This window comes from Scyliorhinus torazame, chromosome 3 (assembly GCF_047496885.1).
Source record: "Scyliorhinus torazame isolate Kashiwa2021f chromosome 3, sScyTor2.1, whole genome shotgun sequence".
Taxonomy (NCBI): Eukaryota; Metazoa; Chordata; class Chondrichthyes; order Carcharhiniformes; family Scyliorhinidae; genus Scyliorhinus; species Scyliorhinus torazame.
Genome location: NC_092709.1, coordinates 355,009,261 through 355,027,076, shown reverse-complemented (window position 1 = coordinate 355,027,076; position 17,816 = coordinate 355,009,261). Strand labels below are relative to the sequence as shown.

Below are 17,816 nucleotides of genomic sequence, written 5' to 3'. Positions count from 1 at the left end.
TGTGTTGTAGCTTACAAAGCAGTCTCCGCAAGATGGGGTGAAATGAATACATTTATCTCACCTGAAGGAAAGTTGGTTTACGTTTTTATCAACATTAGTTTGAAAGGACATTACAATTCTCCTTGGGATATAGTGTCCTTGTGAATGCTGACATTTGTTGCTAGATGCCCTAAGGTAGTGATGTTGAGCCGCCTTAAACTACTGCAGTTCCACACCACTGTGTATGATGTGTGGGCCTCTTCAGAGCGCAAGTGTCCTGGTCAGTGATTTTGACTAGTCCTGTGGGAAAGGTGGAAGCCAGGTAAGAGGAAGTGAAATATGTGAACTTTGCACTTTCTCCCTGTGTCTGCGTGGGTTTCCTCCGGGTGCCCCGTTTTCCTCCCACAGCCCAAAGACTGCAAAGTGCAAATTAGGTGGATTGGCCATGCTAAATTGCCTAAAGGTTAGGTGGGGTTACGGGGATAGGGTGGGACATTGGGCCTAGGTAGAGTGCTGTTTCAGAGGGACGGTGCAGACTTCATTGGTCGAATGGCCTCCTGCACTGTAGGGATTCTATGATTCAATTGAGCTGCTACTCAGATCATTTATTGGTGCACATCAAAGTTTGTCCAAGACGGCCTTCATTTCTAGAGACTGGTTGAAGCCCTTAAATGGCCAGATAGAGGCCCTTTATTCCTGCTACGGCTGTTCTACCAGTGGAGTTCGGGGGGCTTTATGCCACTTGAGACCAACCAAGTTGCAGATTCTACTTCTTGAGCACTCTAATTCCAAGAGTGGCTAATTAACACACTAAAACTGAAATCTGATTCTCCACAAGTATTTGGGTGAAAAATTCAGGGCAACAATTTCATCCTGCAGACGGTGTTTCCAGATTGTAGCAAATCTGAAGTGCGTACTTTGAAACAGTCTATCCGTATCTTTGTAGAGGCCTGAACAAAACAACATTAACGAGATGAAGTAAAAGCAAAATACTTCGGATGCTGGAGACCTGAAATAAAAACAGAATGCTTGAAAAACTCAGCAGATTTGACAGCATCTGTGGAAGGCGAGACAGAGTTTCTCTCAGCAACTCACCAAGGCTTGTTTCTTCTACGTCTACCACATAGAGGGCACAAATGCATGGGAGTGTCATCGCCTGCAAGTTCCCCACCAAGTCACGCGCAATCCCAACTTGAAACTATATCGCACCTTTACTGTCCTTTGGTCAAAATCTTGGAACTCACCCTCTATCAGCACTACGCCACATATACCTACATTATATGCAGTGGTTCAAGAAAGCAGCTCACCACCACCTTCTCTAGGGCAATTGGGGATGGGCAATAAATGCTAGCCTAGCCAGCGATGCCCACACCCTGTGAAGTAATTTATAAAAAAGTTTTGAGTCCAATATTACTTCATTGAAACAATTTCTGTTGTCGTGAGTAACTTTTAGTACTTATCACTTTGTTCTCCAGTGCTTGACAAAATCCTAACACTTGTCTTTTCTTTAACTAGGATCAGAAAGAGCAGTCACAGAGCCAAGTCTTCACCTCTGTACAGTAAGTATCTGAGAAGTAGACTCCTGATACCAAGGGAATGCTGGAACAATGTTGCCCAACTGTCGGTGAATAAGCACGGTGGCACAGTGGTTAGCACTGTTGCTTTTGCTTCACAGCTCCAGGGACCTGGGTTCAATTCCCAGCTTGGGTCACTGTCTGTGTGGAGTCTGTACGTTCTCCCCGTGTCTGCGAGGATTTCCTACGGGTGCCCCGGTTTCCTCCCACAAGTCCTGAAAGATGTGCTTGTTAGGTGAATTGGACATTCTGAGTTCTCCTTCTGTGTACCCGAACTGGTGCTGGAGTGTGGCGACCAGGAGAGTTTCACAGTAACTTAATTGTAAGCCTACTTGTGACACTAATAAAGACTATTGTATGGATCGAGTCTTCAGTCCCAGAGCTGTCAGTTCTGTTTAGGTTCTGTACTGTGCACTTAACCGTGGGCGGACGGTGATTAGCACTGCTGCCTCATGGTGCCAGGGACCCAGGTTTGATTCCAGCGTTGGGTGATGTCTGGAGTTTGCACATTCTCCCTTTGTCTGTGTGGGTTTCCTCCGGGTGCTGTGGTTTCGTCCCACAGTCCAAAGATGTGCAGGGTAGGTCGATAGGTCAGTGTTGGGGGGAGGGAGGGTTATGGGGGTAGGGCGGGTAGTGGGTCTAGGTAGATACTCTTGGAGGTGCAGATTCAATGGGCTGAATGGCCTTCTGCACTGTAGGGATTCTATGGATGTAAACTTGACACCAGCTGATCATCTTGTGGAGCAAATGTTTCTCTAATATGTAGAACCAGTTGCTCACTGTCCCTCTAAAATGATGATGAAAGTATCCAGTTTACATATGTTTTTTACATATCAGGCGGCTTATTGTTTTGCTTGGATAATGGCATTCCAATGCGCTGGCTCCATTTAATAGAGTAGCACCTCCAGTGAGGTGAGCATTACTGCTCAATGAAATTCAGTACATTTATCCTGCAGTTTTAGCGATTTCTGGACTTAACTGACTGTAGATAAACTCCACCTGCTATAGTGTTGCTTGGCACAAATGAATGGTGAGATGCTAATGCAGGAATAGTGGGGAAGGCAGCTTTTAACCTGCTGTACAGACCTCCATCAATACTGCTGTTTGGCTGAATGCTGGGAGAGGTGTGACAAACTTCCTCTACTAGTTTCCACAAGTGACCTGGGCGTCGTCATCTAAAATTCAGTCTGGAGCCATTGCTGCCCTTGGTGCTGCATATGTCACTTGTTTGTTTCGCTCTATATGACCCTTCGCACTCAGCCTAAAGAATTTTATTAATAAATCGTTGCACAGCAAGCAGCATTGATTTGTATAGTGATACCAATGTAGGCATTCGAACAAAGGATTAAATCAGATTTATTTGACATGGCTTATTCTACAAAAGTAAGCATTTTTTTTAAAGGTACAATGATTGTTGATCAGAAGCATTTTCTTGTACATTGAGTTCAGATAAAGCAATTTAAAAAGTGATATTCATTGAAAACATTTAAAGTCTGCAGTCATGCTAAAAAGTCATAGATTTAACTTTTTTAGTTGACTTAAACAAGGCAGATCAAAAAGTTTGATTATTCTTAAAACATGTAGATCAGATTAATGTTTTTTTAATTACTTGAATCAATTTTAACATTTAAATTCTCCTTTGATGTGGGCCTCCTTGTTATGTATTTGCAAAAAAGGTTTAAACCCCTTGATGCCTAGAAATACCAGGTCTAATACTATTAGGTGTGAATTAGTTGGCAGTTAGCCCAAATTCAAGCTTGTTCCCCTGCCTGCCATTTAAATTGCCAAGTTTAGCAACAGAGTTTGCGAGTCCATGGAAATACCATTGATTGGCTCACCGCAACATCAGGTTTATAGCTGATGCATGTTGCATTTGTGCCAAGCAACACTACAGCAGGTGGAGTTTATCTACAGTCAGTTAAGCTGCTGATGGTGAACTGTCAAAGGGATTGTTTTTAAGGCAGAGATAGATGGATTCTTGATCACCAAAGGGTGTAGAAGGTTATCGTGGATAAGAGGAATATGGAGTTGACATCCACTCAGATCAGCCATGATCTTATTAAATGCCAGAGGGGGGTCGAGCGGCCTACTCCTCCTAATCTGCATGTTGGCGTATGTCTATTAATGACACTTTCTATCTCTGCTCACCCTGCAAACGTTGGTCAATATCTGGAAATTATTAACTTGGATGGAACTCTTTTAGGGTCTGATTCAATGTTTCTTGTACACCAATGTCTTGTGCATCATTATGCCTGTTTTTCACATTCACTTTTCCTTTGCCTAATTCAGGAAAGATGCAAGTGCTCCAGTGACCAGTGCTGGTGCTCAGGGTCCTTCAGAAACTGCTCCTGCTTCAGTTGATACAAGTAAGCAACTGCTCTGGAAAGATTTAGAAAATCTTTTACTTGCTTAAACTTGATAGTTTTCTGGCAGGATGGTTTGATACTTCAAAAGTGTTTTAATTTGGTCAGATTGATGAGATGTAAACCTCTTTATGAAATCCCAATTTAAGATTGAGTTTGATGCAACTTCAACCTAGTGGAAGGTAGGATTGAAGCCACCATGCAGTAATTTCCTTTATTCAACACCAGTTGATCCTGCATTCAATCTTGAGGCTCTAAGGCTGGGAAATGAAACACATCATATGGAGCAGTGTGAATTTCAATAAGCATTGAGCACTCTGGTTTAAACACAACTTAGTTGGATGTTGTTACTGAGCTAACCCATAATCATACCAGACCGTGACTGCTGGTGAACTGCATTTCTCAATAGAATTTGTCTCACTACCTCAAAGCCACAGATTATACATGCATACAGTGCCCCAATACGGCGATTTACCCAGACTTAAGTACCATCCTTTAGTTTGACCATTATATTTTATTCATATTATCAGTAAAGTATGGTGTTGCAAAAACAAGGGTGGCACTGAGTCCAGCGGTGGCGATTTTCGGGGTGTAGGAAGACCCGGGAATCCAGGAGGAGAAAGAGGCAGACGTACTAGCCTTTGCTTCCCTGGTAGCCCGGAGATGGATGCTATTAGCTTGGAGGGACTCAAAGCCCCCGAAGTCGGAGACCTGGCTATCGGACAAGGCTAACTTTCTCTGTTTGAAGAAAATCAAGTTCGCCTTGAGAGGGTCACTGTTGGGGTTCGCCTGGAGGTGGCAACCGTTCGTCGACATCTTCGTGGAAAATTAATCGTCAGCAGAAGGGGGGCGGGGGGGGGGTTAGTTTAGCTTAGAATAGGGGGTTAATAAAGGTGGGACCTGTAAGGAAGGGAGACGGCTTTTGCATTATGTTTATAGTTTCATGTACATTGTTTATTTTGTTATAATACCAAAAATACCTCAATAAAATGTTTATTAAAAAAGAAAGTAAAGTATGGTGTTGCAAAGATACACGCGGTGCTATCACAGAATAGTTGCAACAGAGTAGGAGGCCATTTGGTCTGTAGTGTATGCTGGCTCTCTGAGCAATTTAACCTAGTGTCACTCCTCTGCTTTCTCCCTGCAGCCCTGCACATTTTTACTTTTCAGATAATCCAATTCCCTCCTAAAGTCTCGACAACCTGTCTCCACTACACCCTCAGCCAATGCATTCCAGATTCCAACCACTTGCTGCATAAAAACGTTTTTCTTGCGCCATCTTGTGATCTTTCCATGAATGGGAGCATTTTTCCCTATCTACTTCTGTCCAGTACCCTCATGAATTTGAGCACCTATCAAATCTCCTCTCAACAAGGGCAGCATGGTGGCGCAGTGGTTAGCACTGGGACTACGGCGCTGAGGACCCGCGTTCGAATCCCGGCCTTGGGTCACTGTCCATGTGAAGTTTGCACATTCTCCCCTATGTCTGTACCTATTAATTTTGTCCTGAATTATCATTTATAAAAGCTTCCCACACCCCTGAGTCTAAGGAAGGCTGAAGAATTATGGCCAATGCCTCCATAATTTCCACTCTCCCTTCCCTCCGTACCCTTGGATATATTTCAGTTAATTATGTATACCCAATGAGTTGCAGCGAAACTAAAGTACGTAGTTTAACCAATTAATTGTAGTGAAACAAAGCTAAAATTACGAAAATACAATTTCTTGATTTCTTCCAATTAAACCATTGCTTTAATTATGTTGTCTTAATTAGCGTGGTAGCATTTCTCAAACATTCTCCAGATCATTACAAAGCAGAGCCCTTGCTTTCAGATATGTCTTAATTAGCGTGGTAGCATGTCTCAAACATTTTCCAGATCATTACAAAGCAGAGCCCTTGCTTTCAGATATTGTATCACCTTATCTGTGCAGCTAACCCTACCCGTGCACTCCCCACACCTGGCTTATAGTCTCATATTCAACAGCAAGCTGTCTTATTTCACTTGCGGGGCTTTACTGCATGCTGGTTCTGCAGTCTGCCTTGCACTGCAACAACTTGCTTGTATTTGTCTTGTCTTAGTGTAGTAAAGCCCTTCACAGGTTCATTATCAAACAAAATTGGACACTCAATACTAGCTCGTTTTATTACAGGCGATGAGTTGCTTCTTGCCACAATCATGAGCTTTAAGAATGCTTGGGAAAATGGTATATAGTTTTAAATGTACCGCAAACTGGAGAGTTGTACGGTTTAATATCTGTGCTCTATCGGTTTAGTTTGACTAGTTTCAGGTTTTTGACTTCTTTCTCTTACAGAAATCGCAGGAGCCGAAGGTACTGCTGTGGAGAAGGCAGAGTCTGAGGTGAGTGTCTCACTTGTTATAGCTGCTGGTAGGAAAATATTGTACCTTGATATTTTTGCCTTTGGAAAATCGAATAAACTATTTTCAGCATCTTGTTCTCTGCCTAAAGGCAGTTGCTTGACGATTATTCGCTGAACCATGGCGAAGTGCTGTGGTATTTTACGGCAGGCCCGGAGTCTACCGCAGCCATTATTTAATGCTGTTGGCAATAATCTGATCCATAAGTAAGCTAGCGAGCCCTCCCAACCCCCATAAATAACATCTAATTCAATGTATCGGCTGTAGCTTTTATTGTGAAGCTGAAATGCTGTCATCGCATTTGTAGCATTTAGGTGGAGATACCTCTCCCCTCTGCAAACAGCAAAACAAAGCAGAAAGCTTAGCCAGAATATATATATTATATATTATATACATTTCTTAACAGATCTAGGTTTGTCAGCAAAAACTAGTTTCCTGCATCTAGCCATGGAGCACACTCTCAATTCATTGTATTAGCCCAAGAGGAATGTTTCTTCGGTCTGCATCAAAGTACCCAGGATTACTGAATGCAGTGATTATCAGGAAATCGAGCCGTTTTCTTTACTGGTGTGTGCTGCATCCTAATGGTATTCTAGGATTTTCAGTATCTAGGCAATCATCCAGGATAGTGTATCATATCAACATTGGGAACTTCAGTTCTCCTACCATAACTTGCGATCATGTCATGTCTTTAATGTAGGTAAAGGCCCTAAAGTGTTTTACAGGAGTGTATTAGAGAAGAGAGAGATTCAGCGAGGGAGTTTCAGAGTGAAAGTATAGCCGCCAGTCCTGAGGCAAAAGAAATCTGAAGCACGCAATATCAAATTTGGAGAAGTGAAGTGATATATGAGGGATGTGTGGCCAGAGGAGGCGATAGATTGGGAGGAGTAATGTCATGGGGGGCTTTGAGAATGAGAAAAATGAAAATGGCGAGTGGTTGGTTCCCAGCCTCTTCGTTTAACCAGGTACAGAAAGGAGGGGTTTTGCAGAGAAAATAAAGCAAAAACAAAACAAAAAATTTGTAATTTGAAAAGACCGGTGAAGAGTTTGAAAAACACCAAGTAGCTCATCTCTTGGTACTCTTAACAATGTCTGAAAAGATGCGACCCTCCTCGGAACTCCCTGTTGGATTTCATAGAATTTACAGTGCAGAAGGAGGCCATTCAGCCCATCGAGTTTGCACTGGCTCTTGGAAAGAGCACCCCACCCAAGGTCCACACCTCCACCCTATCCCCATAACCCAGTAACCCCACCCAACACTAAGGGATAATCAACGCAGTGCACATATTTTTATTTTAAAACTATATCTTGTATGGTATTAAGAGTATGCTCTTTTAACTTAACTGTGATATGTGATTTCCCCACTCCCTCATCATGCCCTTATCAGAGATAGGAGCTTGAGCTTTTTCTTTTCCTTTGCAGAATGTTGGCTTGAATGAAAAAGGTCGAGTTATTCGAATTAACAATCTCCCGGCTAGAGGTTACAAAGAAGATGACCTGAAAAGGCTGGCAAAGCCTTTTGGACAAGTGTTGAATGTAGTTATCACATTCTCAAGAAACCAGGTGGGTGCGGCTCACCACTTGTGAAGTTTTTACTGTTATCAGGGTTCGTAACTTTGTTTTGGTGGCTTTTATTTTCTCTGCTATTCCTTGTCCCTTCCTTTCTTGTCTTCTCTTTTTTTAATTTAAAGTACTCAATTCATTTTTTCCCCCAATTAAGGGCAATTTAGCCAATCCACCTACCCTGCACACCTTTGAGTTGTGGGGGTGAGACCCACGCAGACATGGGAGAATGTACAAACTCCACATGGATAGTGACCCGGGGCCAGGACCAAACCCAGGTCCATGGCGCCGTGAGGCAGCAGTTCATGCCACTCTGCCGCCCTTTCTTGTCCGTCCAGATGTAATTGATACTGCTATGGCTGGTGCACTTATTTTCCCTTTGTTTCTTCTCTTATCCTCATTTTGGTTTCTCTAACTTTGTCGATAGTGGTGTTGTCAAAAAATAACAAATTAGTACTACCAAGCCCTTCTGCTTAACATTGCATGTCAGTGGTGAGGATGCTGCTGGGGCAAGGAGGTGAAAGAAAGCTCTGAGATGAGCACTGAGCTGCACAGGTGTGTTACGTTGACTTCAGTTTATCCACAGTATATACAAATGACTTGGGTGAAGGAATGAAGAGTTTTCTATCCAAATTTGCAATTGACAGCATATTGTAAAGATGGGGATAGGAAGCTACAAAGGGACCTGTATAGAAATTAATTGAGAGGATAAAACGGTGGAAGATATATTGGCCTTGGGTAACAAGAGATTTACCAGAATAATACCAGGCCTACCCCGATAACCTTTACCCCCTTGTCAATCAAGAATCTATCCAGCTCAACCGTAACAATATTTGAAGATTCTGAGTCCACTGCTTTTTGAGAATAGAGTTCCAGAGGATCTCCTCCCCCCATCCAACTTAAATGAGCAACCTCATATAGCAGCATGGCAGCAGTGGTTAGCGCTGTTGCTTCACAGCGCCAGGGTCTCAGAGTCGATTCCCGCTTGGGTCACTGTGTGGAGTCTGCACGTTCTCTCCTTGTCTCCTTGACTGCGACGATTTCCTTTGGGCGCTCCGGTTTCCTCCCACAAGTCCCGAAAGACATGTTTGTTAGGTAATTTGGACATTCTGCATTCTCCCTCTGTACCTGAACAGGAGCCGGAGTGTGGCGACTAGGGGATTTTCACAGTAACTTCATTGCAGTGTTAATGTAAGACAACTTGTGACACTAATAAAGATTATTATTATTATCCCCCTAGTTCTAGATTCCCTGATGAGAGGAAACACCCCTGTCAATATCCCTCGGGATCTTTCAGTCAAGTCGTCTCTTACTCTTGACTGGTAACTTTGATAAAGTTCCCCATGGTAGGCTTCTGCACAAAGTAAGGAGGCATGGGATAGTGGGAAATTTGGCCAGTTGGATAACGAACTGGCTAACCGATAGAAGTCAGAGAGTGGTGGTGGATGGCAAACATTCAGCCTGGATCCCAGTTACCAGTGGTGTACCGCAGGGATCAGTTCTGGGTCCTCTGCTGTTTGTGATTTTCATTAATGACTTGGATGAGGGAGTTGAAGGGTGGGTCAGTAAATTTGCAGACGATACGAAGATTGGTGGAGTTGTGGATAGTAAGGAGGGCTGTTGTCGGCTGCAAAGAGACATAGATAGGATGCAGAGCTGGGCTGAGAAGTGGCAGATGGAGTTTAACCCTGAAAAGTGTGAGGTTGTCCATTTTGGAAGGACAAATATGAATGCGGAATACAGGGTTAACGGTAGAGTTCTTGGCATTGTGGAGGAGCAGAGAGACCTTGGGGTCTATGTTCATACATCTTTGAAAGTTGCCACTCAAGTGGATAGAGCTGTGAAGAAGGCCTATGGTGTGCTCGCGTTCATTAACAGAGGGATTGAATTTAAGAGCCGTGAGGTGGTGATGCAGCTGTACAAAACTTTGGTAAGGCCACATTTGGAGTACTGTGTACAGTTCTGGTCGCCTCATTTTAGGAAGGATGTGGAAGCTCTGGAAAAGGTGCAAAGAATTACCAGGATGTTGCCTGGAATGGAGAGTAGGTCTTACGAGGAAAGGTTGAGGGTGCTAGGCCTTTTCTCATTAGAACGGAGAAGGATGAGGGGCGACTTGATAGAGGTTTATAAGATGATCAGGGGAATAGATAGAGTAGACAGTCAGAGACTTTTTCCCCAGGTGGAACACACCATTACAAGGGGACATAAATTTAAGGTGAAAGGTGGAAGATATAGGAGGGATATCAGAGGTAGGTTCTTTACCCAGAGAGTAGTGGGGGCATGGAATGCACTGCCTGTGGAAGTAGTTGAGTCGGAAACATTAGGGACCTTCAAGCAGCTGTTGGATAGGTACATGGATTACGGGAAAATGATATAGTGTAGATTTATTTGTTCTTAAGGGCAGCACGGTAGCATTGTGGATAGCACAATTGCTTCACAGATCCATGGTCCCAGGTTCGATTCCGGCTTGGGTCATTGTCTGTGCGGAGTCTGCACGTCCTCCCCGTGTCTGCGTGGGTTTCCTCCGGGTGCTCCGGTTTCCTCCCACAGTCCAAAGATGTGCGGGTTAGGTGAATTGGCCAATGATAAATTGCCCTTAATGTCCAAATTGCCCTTGGTGTTGGGTGGAGGTGTTGAGTTTGGGTAGGGTGCTCTTTCCAAGAGCTGGTGCAGACTCGGGGGGCCGAATGGCCTCCTTCTGCACTGTAAATTCAATGATAATCTATGATTAATCTAGGACAAAGGTTCGGCACAACATCGTGGGCCGAAGGGCCTGTTCTGTGCTGTATTTTCTATGTTCTATGTTCTTCTAAAATTCGAGTGAATACAAACCTAACCTCTCCCAACCTTTTCTCAGAAGACAACGTACCCACTCCTGGTTATTAATCTAGTAAACAATTATACATTTTTGAAGCAATTTGAAGGGGTGCATTAAGAGTATCGAGCAATAAGCATATCACCAATACAAAAGTAAATATGCATGTGTTTTCTCAGCTGTAGTATAAAGGTTGTAAAACATTAATGAGTCTGTATATAAACCATTTAAGTAATTCTCTTATTGTTCTATTACGTTCAACATCAATTTCCCCATCCTCAAAACATTTTCTTTTCATTTTAAGGCATACTTGGAAATGGCCTGTGCTAAAGCAGCTGAGAAAATGGTGGAGTTTTACAGCCTTTCCACAATCAAGCTGAAAGGAAATGCAATTAGCATGCAAGTACTACATCAGTACGTGGATCTGAATGACATGGTAAGACATCCTAAAAGCAATGAAGGTGTTTGAGCCAGCGAGATTCCAACTCCTGGCCTGTTAAATATATCTGTGAGTGATTGAAAAACTATTAAAAGTAGAGATTCAGAGCTCTTCAATAATGTTCCAAGTCACTGTGCGATCACTTCAGCTTCATGAGGATTTTCATCCAGTTTTAATAATTTAAGCTTTTGTCGGGAGGTGAAATCATCGAATATATGAGACTGAATAAAATGTTGAATGAGAAGTCGGAGTAAGTATAATCTCAACATGATGAAATTCTGATTGCAATCTCAAATGGGTCTGTAATTGAACCTTTTTTATAAAAGGTATATTTATTAAAGTTTTTGGATAATATAACAAGCAATCAACCAATGAAGACACAATAGTACAAAAGTCAAAAATTACAAACAAATCCCCAATAAAAACATAAACTAAAACTTCAAAAGGAAATGAAAGGTTGCCATCGAAGATAGAACTTCCCCACCGACCCCCTGATGATATATTTAAATGCAGGAATATCATTAAATCGCCGAGCCAGGCAGAACCACTAGGCAGGATGGGAGACCTCCAGCTAAGCAATATGCACCTCCAGGCTACCAATGAGATGAAGGCGACAACATCTGTCCCTATGATTTGGTCAGGGTTACTAATACTCAATTCTTATCTTTTCTGTCTTTCCAGGAGGTGATATTTAAAGATATAATTGAAGAATCTGGGTTTAAACCAGATGTAAGTATCTTGTTACTTGTGTTTTAAGAATGGAGGGACTGATGATTGATTGTTCAGTTAGCATAGTTAGTGTGTAGGAATTGTAAATTGATTTTTGATTCAGACTGAGTAAGAAATCAAGGAATGGGTAGCGGCGAGCGTCCCGACCACGGGAGGGAAGAAAATAAATTGGGCAAATTCTGTATGATTGCTGTTCAGCAATAGCACCTGGAAAATGAGGGGTTTGGCTGTGGCACCTTCTACAGAAGTACAGTCTAATACCAATCACTGTTTGGCTTTGCACATGAAGATGGCCAGAAAGTTGTTGGAGGTGGTGGAACTGTGCCTCGACAGCAGGAGAGTAAAGTACTATGCTTGGGTTACTAGGTTACAAAACCTGAAATGAAATGAAATGAAAATCGCTTATTGTCACGAGTAGGCTTCAATGAAGTTACTCTGAAAAGCCCCTAGTCGCCACATTCCGGCGCCTGTTCGAGGAGGCTGGTACGGGAATTGAACCGTGCTGCTGGCCTGCCTTGGTCTGCTTTCAAAGCCAGCGATTTAGCCCAGTGTGCTAAACCAGCCCCTTCATTAGGCCCCTTCGTGACCTTCATTCGATTAAATTCTTGATGCAAGATGTATTGTGACTGAATAGTGTGTTGCTCATCGCCTCTTGATTGTCTACCTCATTTTATTTCTTGGTTTTCTCATTCTCTTTGTGTAGGCTGGATGTACTACATATGACCATTTTGTTCACATAAGCAATCTACCCGAGGATGGCTATACAGAAGTTGACATCCTGTGTGTTGCTTTTCGATTTGGAAGGGTGAAGGATTCCATGTTCTTGAAGCCACACAACAAGGTAAAGACTGCATTTATTTATTTTAGTAACTTACTTAGGGCGGGGAATTGAGAAAGAAGGGCCTTTTGGGGCTGTGTAAATGCTTATTGATGAATTGATCTGCTGTGAAAGGCTGACTCATCCAATCCTGAACTAGGAAATTCTGCAGTCTATGGAGGGTGCTGTTGATCAGCTGGCCTATTAACATCTCTGTAGAGACGTGTAACTTTTAAAGAGAATTCAAACTTCGAGTTAACAGCTGAAAGGATACGATGTCAGGATTGTATGTTTTAAAACTTTTATTGTTACAAATGACCAAAACTATTCATCAAACTTTAGTTTCTTTTATAGACAACGTGTACTTTAAACTCTAAAGTAAATGTTCTTTTTTACTTGCCAGACATTGCACTTTCCACAGAACTGCAGTTCTTTTTGCAAACAATTCACAGGTGTTTTCAGCTAGTAAATTCTAATTCCAGAACACAATCTCACTGATTTTCCTGTAGACTTTTTCCTCTAGCCTGACAAGTTTCCCAGCTCCTTTACTTTCTTACTAACCCATGGTCCAATCAGTATTTTGTGTGGTGAGCAATAGAGTCCGAATTCTTTTGCTTAAGGGCAGAGTTTCCTAGGTGATGAAAGTGATGGAGGTTAAGATGAAGAAGGAAAGTGAGTATTATGACGGATGTCAGGTAGATAATGCAACTAAGAACCCAGGCTGAAAGTAGAAGGTTAAGCAGAGAATGGGAAAAGCAAACAAAAGAAGCAAAGGGTGTATGAAAGACGGCTGCTAAAAAGTAAAAAGCTGGTAACAGGAAGAGTGGGGCAATTAGTGATCAAAAGGGTGATTTACTCATGTCGCCAGGGATATAGCTGCGGTATTAAATGAATATTTGTATCTGTCATTATCAAGAAAGAAGCCTAGGTCATGGTGAAGGGGCGATCATTCATGCACTTAAAAGATTTTGAATTGATGAAGAGGTATTTGATGGGTAGTCTTTCAAGGTGATAAGTCACCAGGAGTAGAGAGATGCATCCAAGGTTGAGGGAAGCGAGCCTGGAAATTGTAGAGATAGTGGAGTAATTTTTGAATTTTCCTTGAACTTGAGTGGTGCCAGCACACTGGTGAATTGAGATGTTACAATCCTATTTTAAAAAGGATATAAAGATAAACCTAGTGACCACGGGCCGGTCAGTTGAATTTGATGGTGGGAAACTTTTAGAAACAATAATTCAGGACAAAATTAAGTAACTTGGACTAATATAATATATTAATTAAAGAAAGCCAGTATGGAGTTGTTGAGGACAAATTGTGTTCAACTAACTAGTTGGAGTTTTTTGACCAGGTAACGGAGGACTAACGAGAACAATGCTGTTGATTTGGTGTACATGGGCTTCCAAAAGTGCCGTAAACAGACTTGTCAGTGTAGATATAGCTCATTGGACAGTGCCAATATAGATACAAAATCTGCTGTGTGACGGGAAACAGAGTAGTGGTTAATGGATGTTTCTCAGACTGGAGGAAGGTGTGTAGTGGAGTTCCTCGTGTTGGTGTGGGGCCCTTGATTCTCCTGGTATAAACAATCTAGACCTTGGTGTATTGGCGCAAATTTAAAATTTACAGATGATAAGGACACTTGCCAGATTGCCATCTGTGAGAGGATAGTGTAGAACTTCAAAGGACATAGACATGATCGTGGAATTAGCAGGTGCAGAGAAGTCTCAACTGATTCATTTAGGTATGAAGAACACAGACAGGCAATTAAAATGAAAGATACAATTCTAAAGAGGGTTCAGGAACAGGCTGTGTATGTCCATAGGTCATTGAAGAACAGGTTGAGAACATGGTTAATAAAGCATACAGGATCCTAGTACAGAAACAAGTTATGGTAAAGTTGCATAGAGCACTGGTTTGGCCTCAACTATGAGTATTGCGTCTAGTTCTGGACAACACGATGTAGGAAAGAAATAAAAGCATTAGAAAAGGTACAGAAAAGATTCACAAGAAATGAAATGAAATGAAAATCGCTTATTGTCAGGTTCCAGGATGGGGAACTTTGGTCATGACGATAGATTGGAGAAGTTCGAACTGTTTTCCATGTGAGAGAAGGTTGAGAGGAGGTTCGATAAGAGATATTCAAAATCATGAGGGATCTGGACAGAGTAGCATACTGGTGAAAGATCGAAAATGAGGGCAATTGGCAAAAGCAGCAATGGAGACTTGAATTTTTTCGCACAGTGAGTAGTTAAGATCTGGAATGCGCTGACTGAGGAAATGGTGGAGGCAGGTTCAATCGGGTGGGAATTGGATTATTATTAAGGAAGTGCAGGGTTATAGAGAGAAGGTGGGGGAAGGGCACCAGGTGCATTTCTCATTCGGAGAGCCGACGCAGCTCTCCTTGCCAAATGGCCTCCCTCCATGCTGCAATATTGTGATTCTAAGTGGCTGATTCTGTCTCTTGCTCTCTACTTCAGTTGACGACAGACTACAAGACAAAACTGCAGCTTCTGTCTCTCTGCATCGTCATGGGTTTAAAGGGAAGCCTGTAACATGAACTCAAAATTGGGTCCCATCACCCTGAGATCTAAATGACACAGGCTTACGATCAGGCAGAATTCTGCACCGGTCAGATGACCCCTTCCATAAATTTGGCCCAAGTTAGGTGGATTGGCCATGCTAATTGCAGCTTAGTGTGGGGTTGCAGGAATAGAGAGGGGCATTGGGCCTCGGTAGGGTGGTCTTTCGAAGAGTTGGTGCAGACTCGATGGGCCGAATGGTCTCCTGCACTACAGGGATTCTATGATCGTAAACCTCAATTTTAACACCTGGCACATTGTCAGGAACTGGTTGTCAGAGCTGTGGCTCTTGCCCATTTTGTTTTTGCTGGGCAGTAGCATAATTTATTAACAGTTGACTTCCAGCTTTGCTTCTGCGCACACAAATTTGCTTATTTCAAACCTGAGCTAAGTTTAAGTAAATGTAGTGTGTCCCTTTTGGGCACAGCACGCGCACTTCATATCGGCGCTGGAGGATGATGCAATCAAAGATTGGGGTCACAGGTTTGACAACGAGTTGGCTGTATCAGACATTGTATTAAATATTAAACAAAAACAGCCAGATCTGGTTTGTTGTAAACTAAGGACCAACCAAGTAGCTAAGTTAAGTAGGAGGCTATTCGCCCTCGGTTTAATTTTGAGTATGGGTTGTGGATGCAGAGGCATCCTGTTATATTGTGATAATTAAATATCACAGGAAGTGAAATGTGGCCTGCTAGTAGCCATTTCTAGCAGCAGTGCTGTCATGCTTATTTTATTACCCATCAAATTTATTATAAGTCTGTTAAAACTTATTCATCTTTGAGATGCTGCATCCAATTTTGTAGCTGCACGAAATTGCCAGATCTCTCCTGGTGGATTAGTTTGGAAAGAATTGGCACAGCATTGAACTGATCCATAAAGACTAAGGGTCCCAGATTCAAAGCCTCATTCGTTCTGTGGTGACTGATCAGTTTGCTAAGATTGCCCTCCATATGTCTAGTCTGTGGAGAGAAAAATCAGTCTGGTTTTCCTGCTCCGAATCCCTGTGTAGTGGTGAGTGCTGAGAAGTGTGATGATTAGACCCAGTTGTCCTGCCCTCGTTCAGGCAGACGTTAGCATTGGTGTCATTTCAGTGTAAATTGAGATTTTGGGCTTGAGATAAAAGCTGAATTGTTTATGGTCAGAATGTGTTATCAGTTGACTTAGTTTAACCCAGTCTTGTGCTGTGATTGCTGCAGGTCCTTCTACAGCTCGAGAGTGGAAATGCTGCTACATCCATGTGCAACTTTTTCCGCGAGATTCCTCATGACTTCCATGGAAAAACTCTGGAATTCTCTTTGTCTCCGAAGGCAGGAGCACAGTCAGGGGTAAGTGATCAGTGGGTTTGTCACATCTGGTTAATAGAGGAATAAAATGTGATTGGTAAAAACTTAATAAAATACAAAGGATTAACGGGCTGGTAGGGAATCTATAATTGAATAATCACATGTGGATTTTGAATGGTGTGGGGTTGATGGGCTGAATGACCTTTTCTCACTCCAGACTCTTCACTCCTAAGTGTGTTTGTATATGTGCGAGGAGTTGCTGTTCCAGGTAGATGTGATGAAGAGCTACTTCAAATCTCCAAGTCTTTCTATGTATGCATTTATCCGGATACTCGGTGATGAGTTATGGAAAAAGTATGTCTTATGAAAACTAAAGCCTTACGATGGCAAATCCCTCATGTAATGATTTTCCGTGAAGCCTGAAACCTGTTGAGCTGCATTTTTAAAAATACTGTAACACTTATTAGGCAAGCACCTGATGTTGCATCTATTTTGTAACAAAGTAAATTGGATTTCACTATTGACCTGAGGAATCATTTGAGTATCCCAGTAGGGTGAAGGTCTCGAAGGAAGAATTTCTCTAATTCTTGAGGAAATGTCAAATCCTTAAGAGTCAAGAGATTATTCCTCCTCTTCTACAAAAATGGATTTGGCGAGCTATAAACTAGACTCTACCTTATTAGCCTGTGAAGGCTGACCTCTTGACCTTGCTGTACGTAGCTTTCCATTTCTGTACCATTACGGACACATTCTGTAAGTCGTCTCTGACGCATTTAACCTTTTATCTTCTTTACAGCTTGACTTCACCAGCGACAGTCCAGCTGGGTTTCGCATTGATGTTCCTCCAGCTCCACAATTCCTTTTGAGTGACCCTCAAATACCGCAGGATCCCAGTTCGCAACTGAATATAGAACCTAGCTCAGGGAATGGAGCACAGTCAGTCAGTAAGGAGCCAAATCCCTGGTGGGGTCGCTCTAGACAGTCAATACAATTCATGCCACTTCCCCTTTCTAAGCCAATCCCTCAGACTGTGCCAAAGGTTTCAGAGAAGTCCACGTTTGAGACTGTATTGTCCAGCACAAGGACAAAATGGTCATCTGACCTTCTTCACTGGGCCGGTGGACCCCTGAAGGGTTCCCGTGATGTCAGATGTTGCTGGAAGTCCAAGACCTATTGCAGGACACCACTTGAATGCCATAATCTCTTGCCCTTAGCGTTCCGTCTTCCACTGAGTGTGGAACACCAGAACCGTCTCAGATTCCATGTTGGCATTCCTGATGTCCCAGCAGTTGC

At 42.6% G+C, this 17,816-nt stretch overlaps 1 protein-coding gene across 9 annotated transcripts in view; it reads left to right on the top strand.

The window, feature by feature from the left end:
* Positions 1-17,816, top strand: part of znf638 (zinc finger protein 638) — a 344,100-nt gene that overhangs the window by 249,585 nt on the left and 76,699 nt on the right. For all 9 annotated transcript variants that reach the window (XM_072497778.1, XM_072497779.1, XM_072497783.1 and 6 more), the window contains exons 9-16: positions 1,495-1,538; positions 3,843-3,919; positions 6,230-6,276; positions 7,717-7,857; positions 10,977-11,108; positions 11,793-11,840; positions 12,544-12,681; positions 16,437-16,565. In XM_072497778.1, the coding sequence (XP_072353879.1) occupies positions 1,495-1,538; positions 3,843-3,919; positions 6,230-6,276; positions 7,717-7,857; positions 10,977-11,108; positions 11,793-11,840; positions 12,544-12,681; positions 16,437-16,565 (756 nt within the window). The remainder of the gene's footprint in view (positions 1-1,494; positions 1,539-3,842; positions 3,920-6,229; positions 6,277-7,716; positions 7,858-10,976; positions 11,109-11,792; positions 11,841-12,543; positions 12,682-16,436; positions 16,566-17,816) is intronic.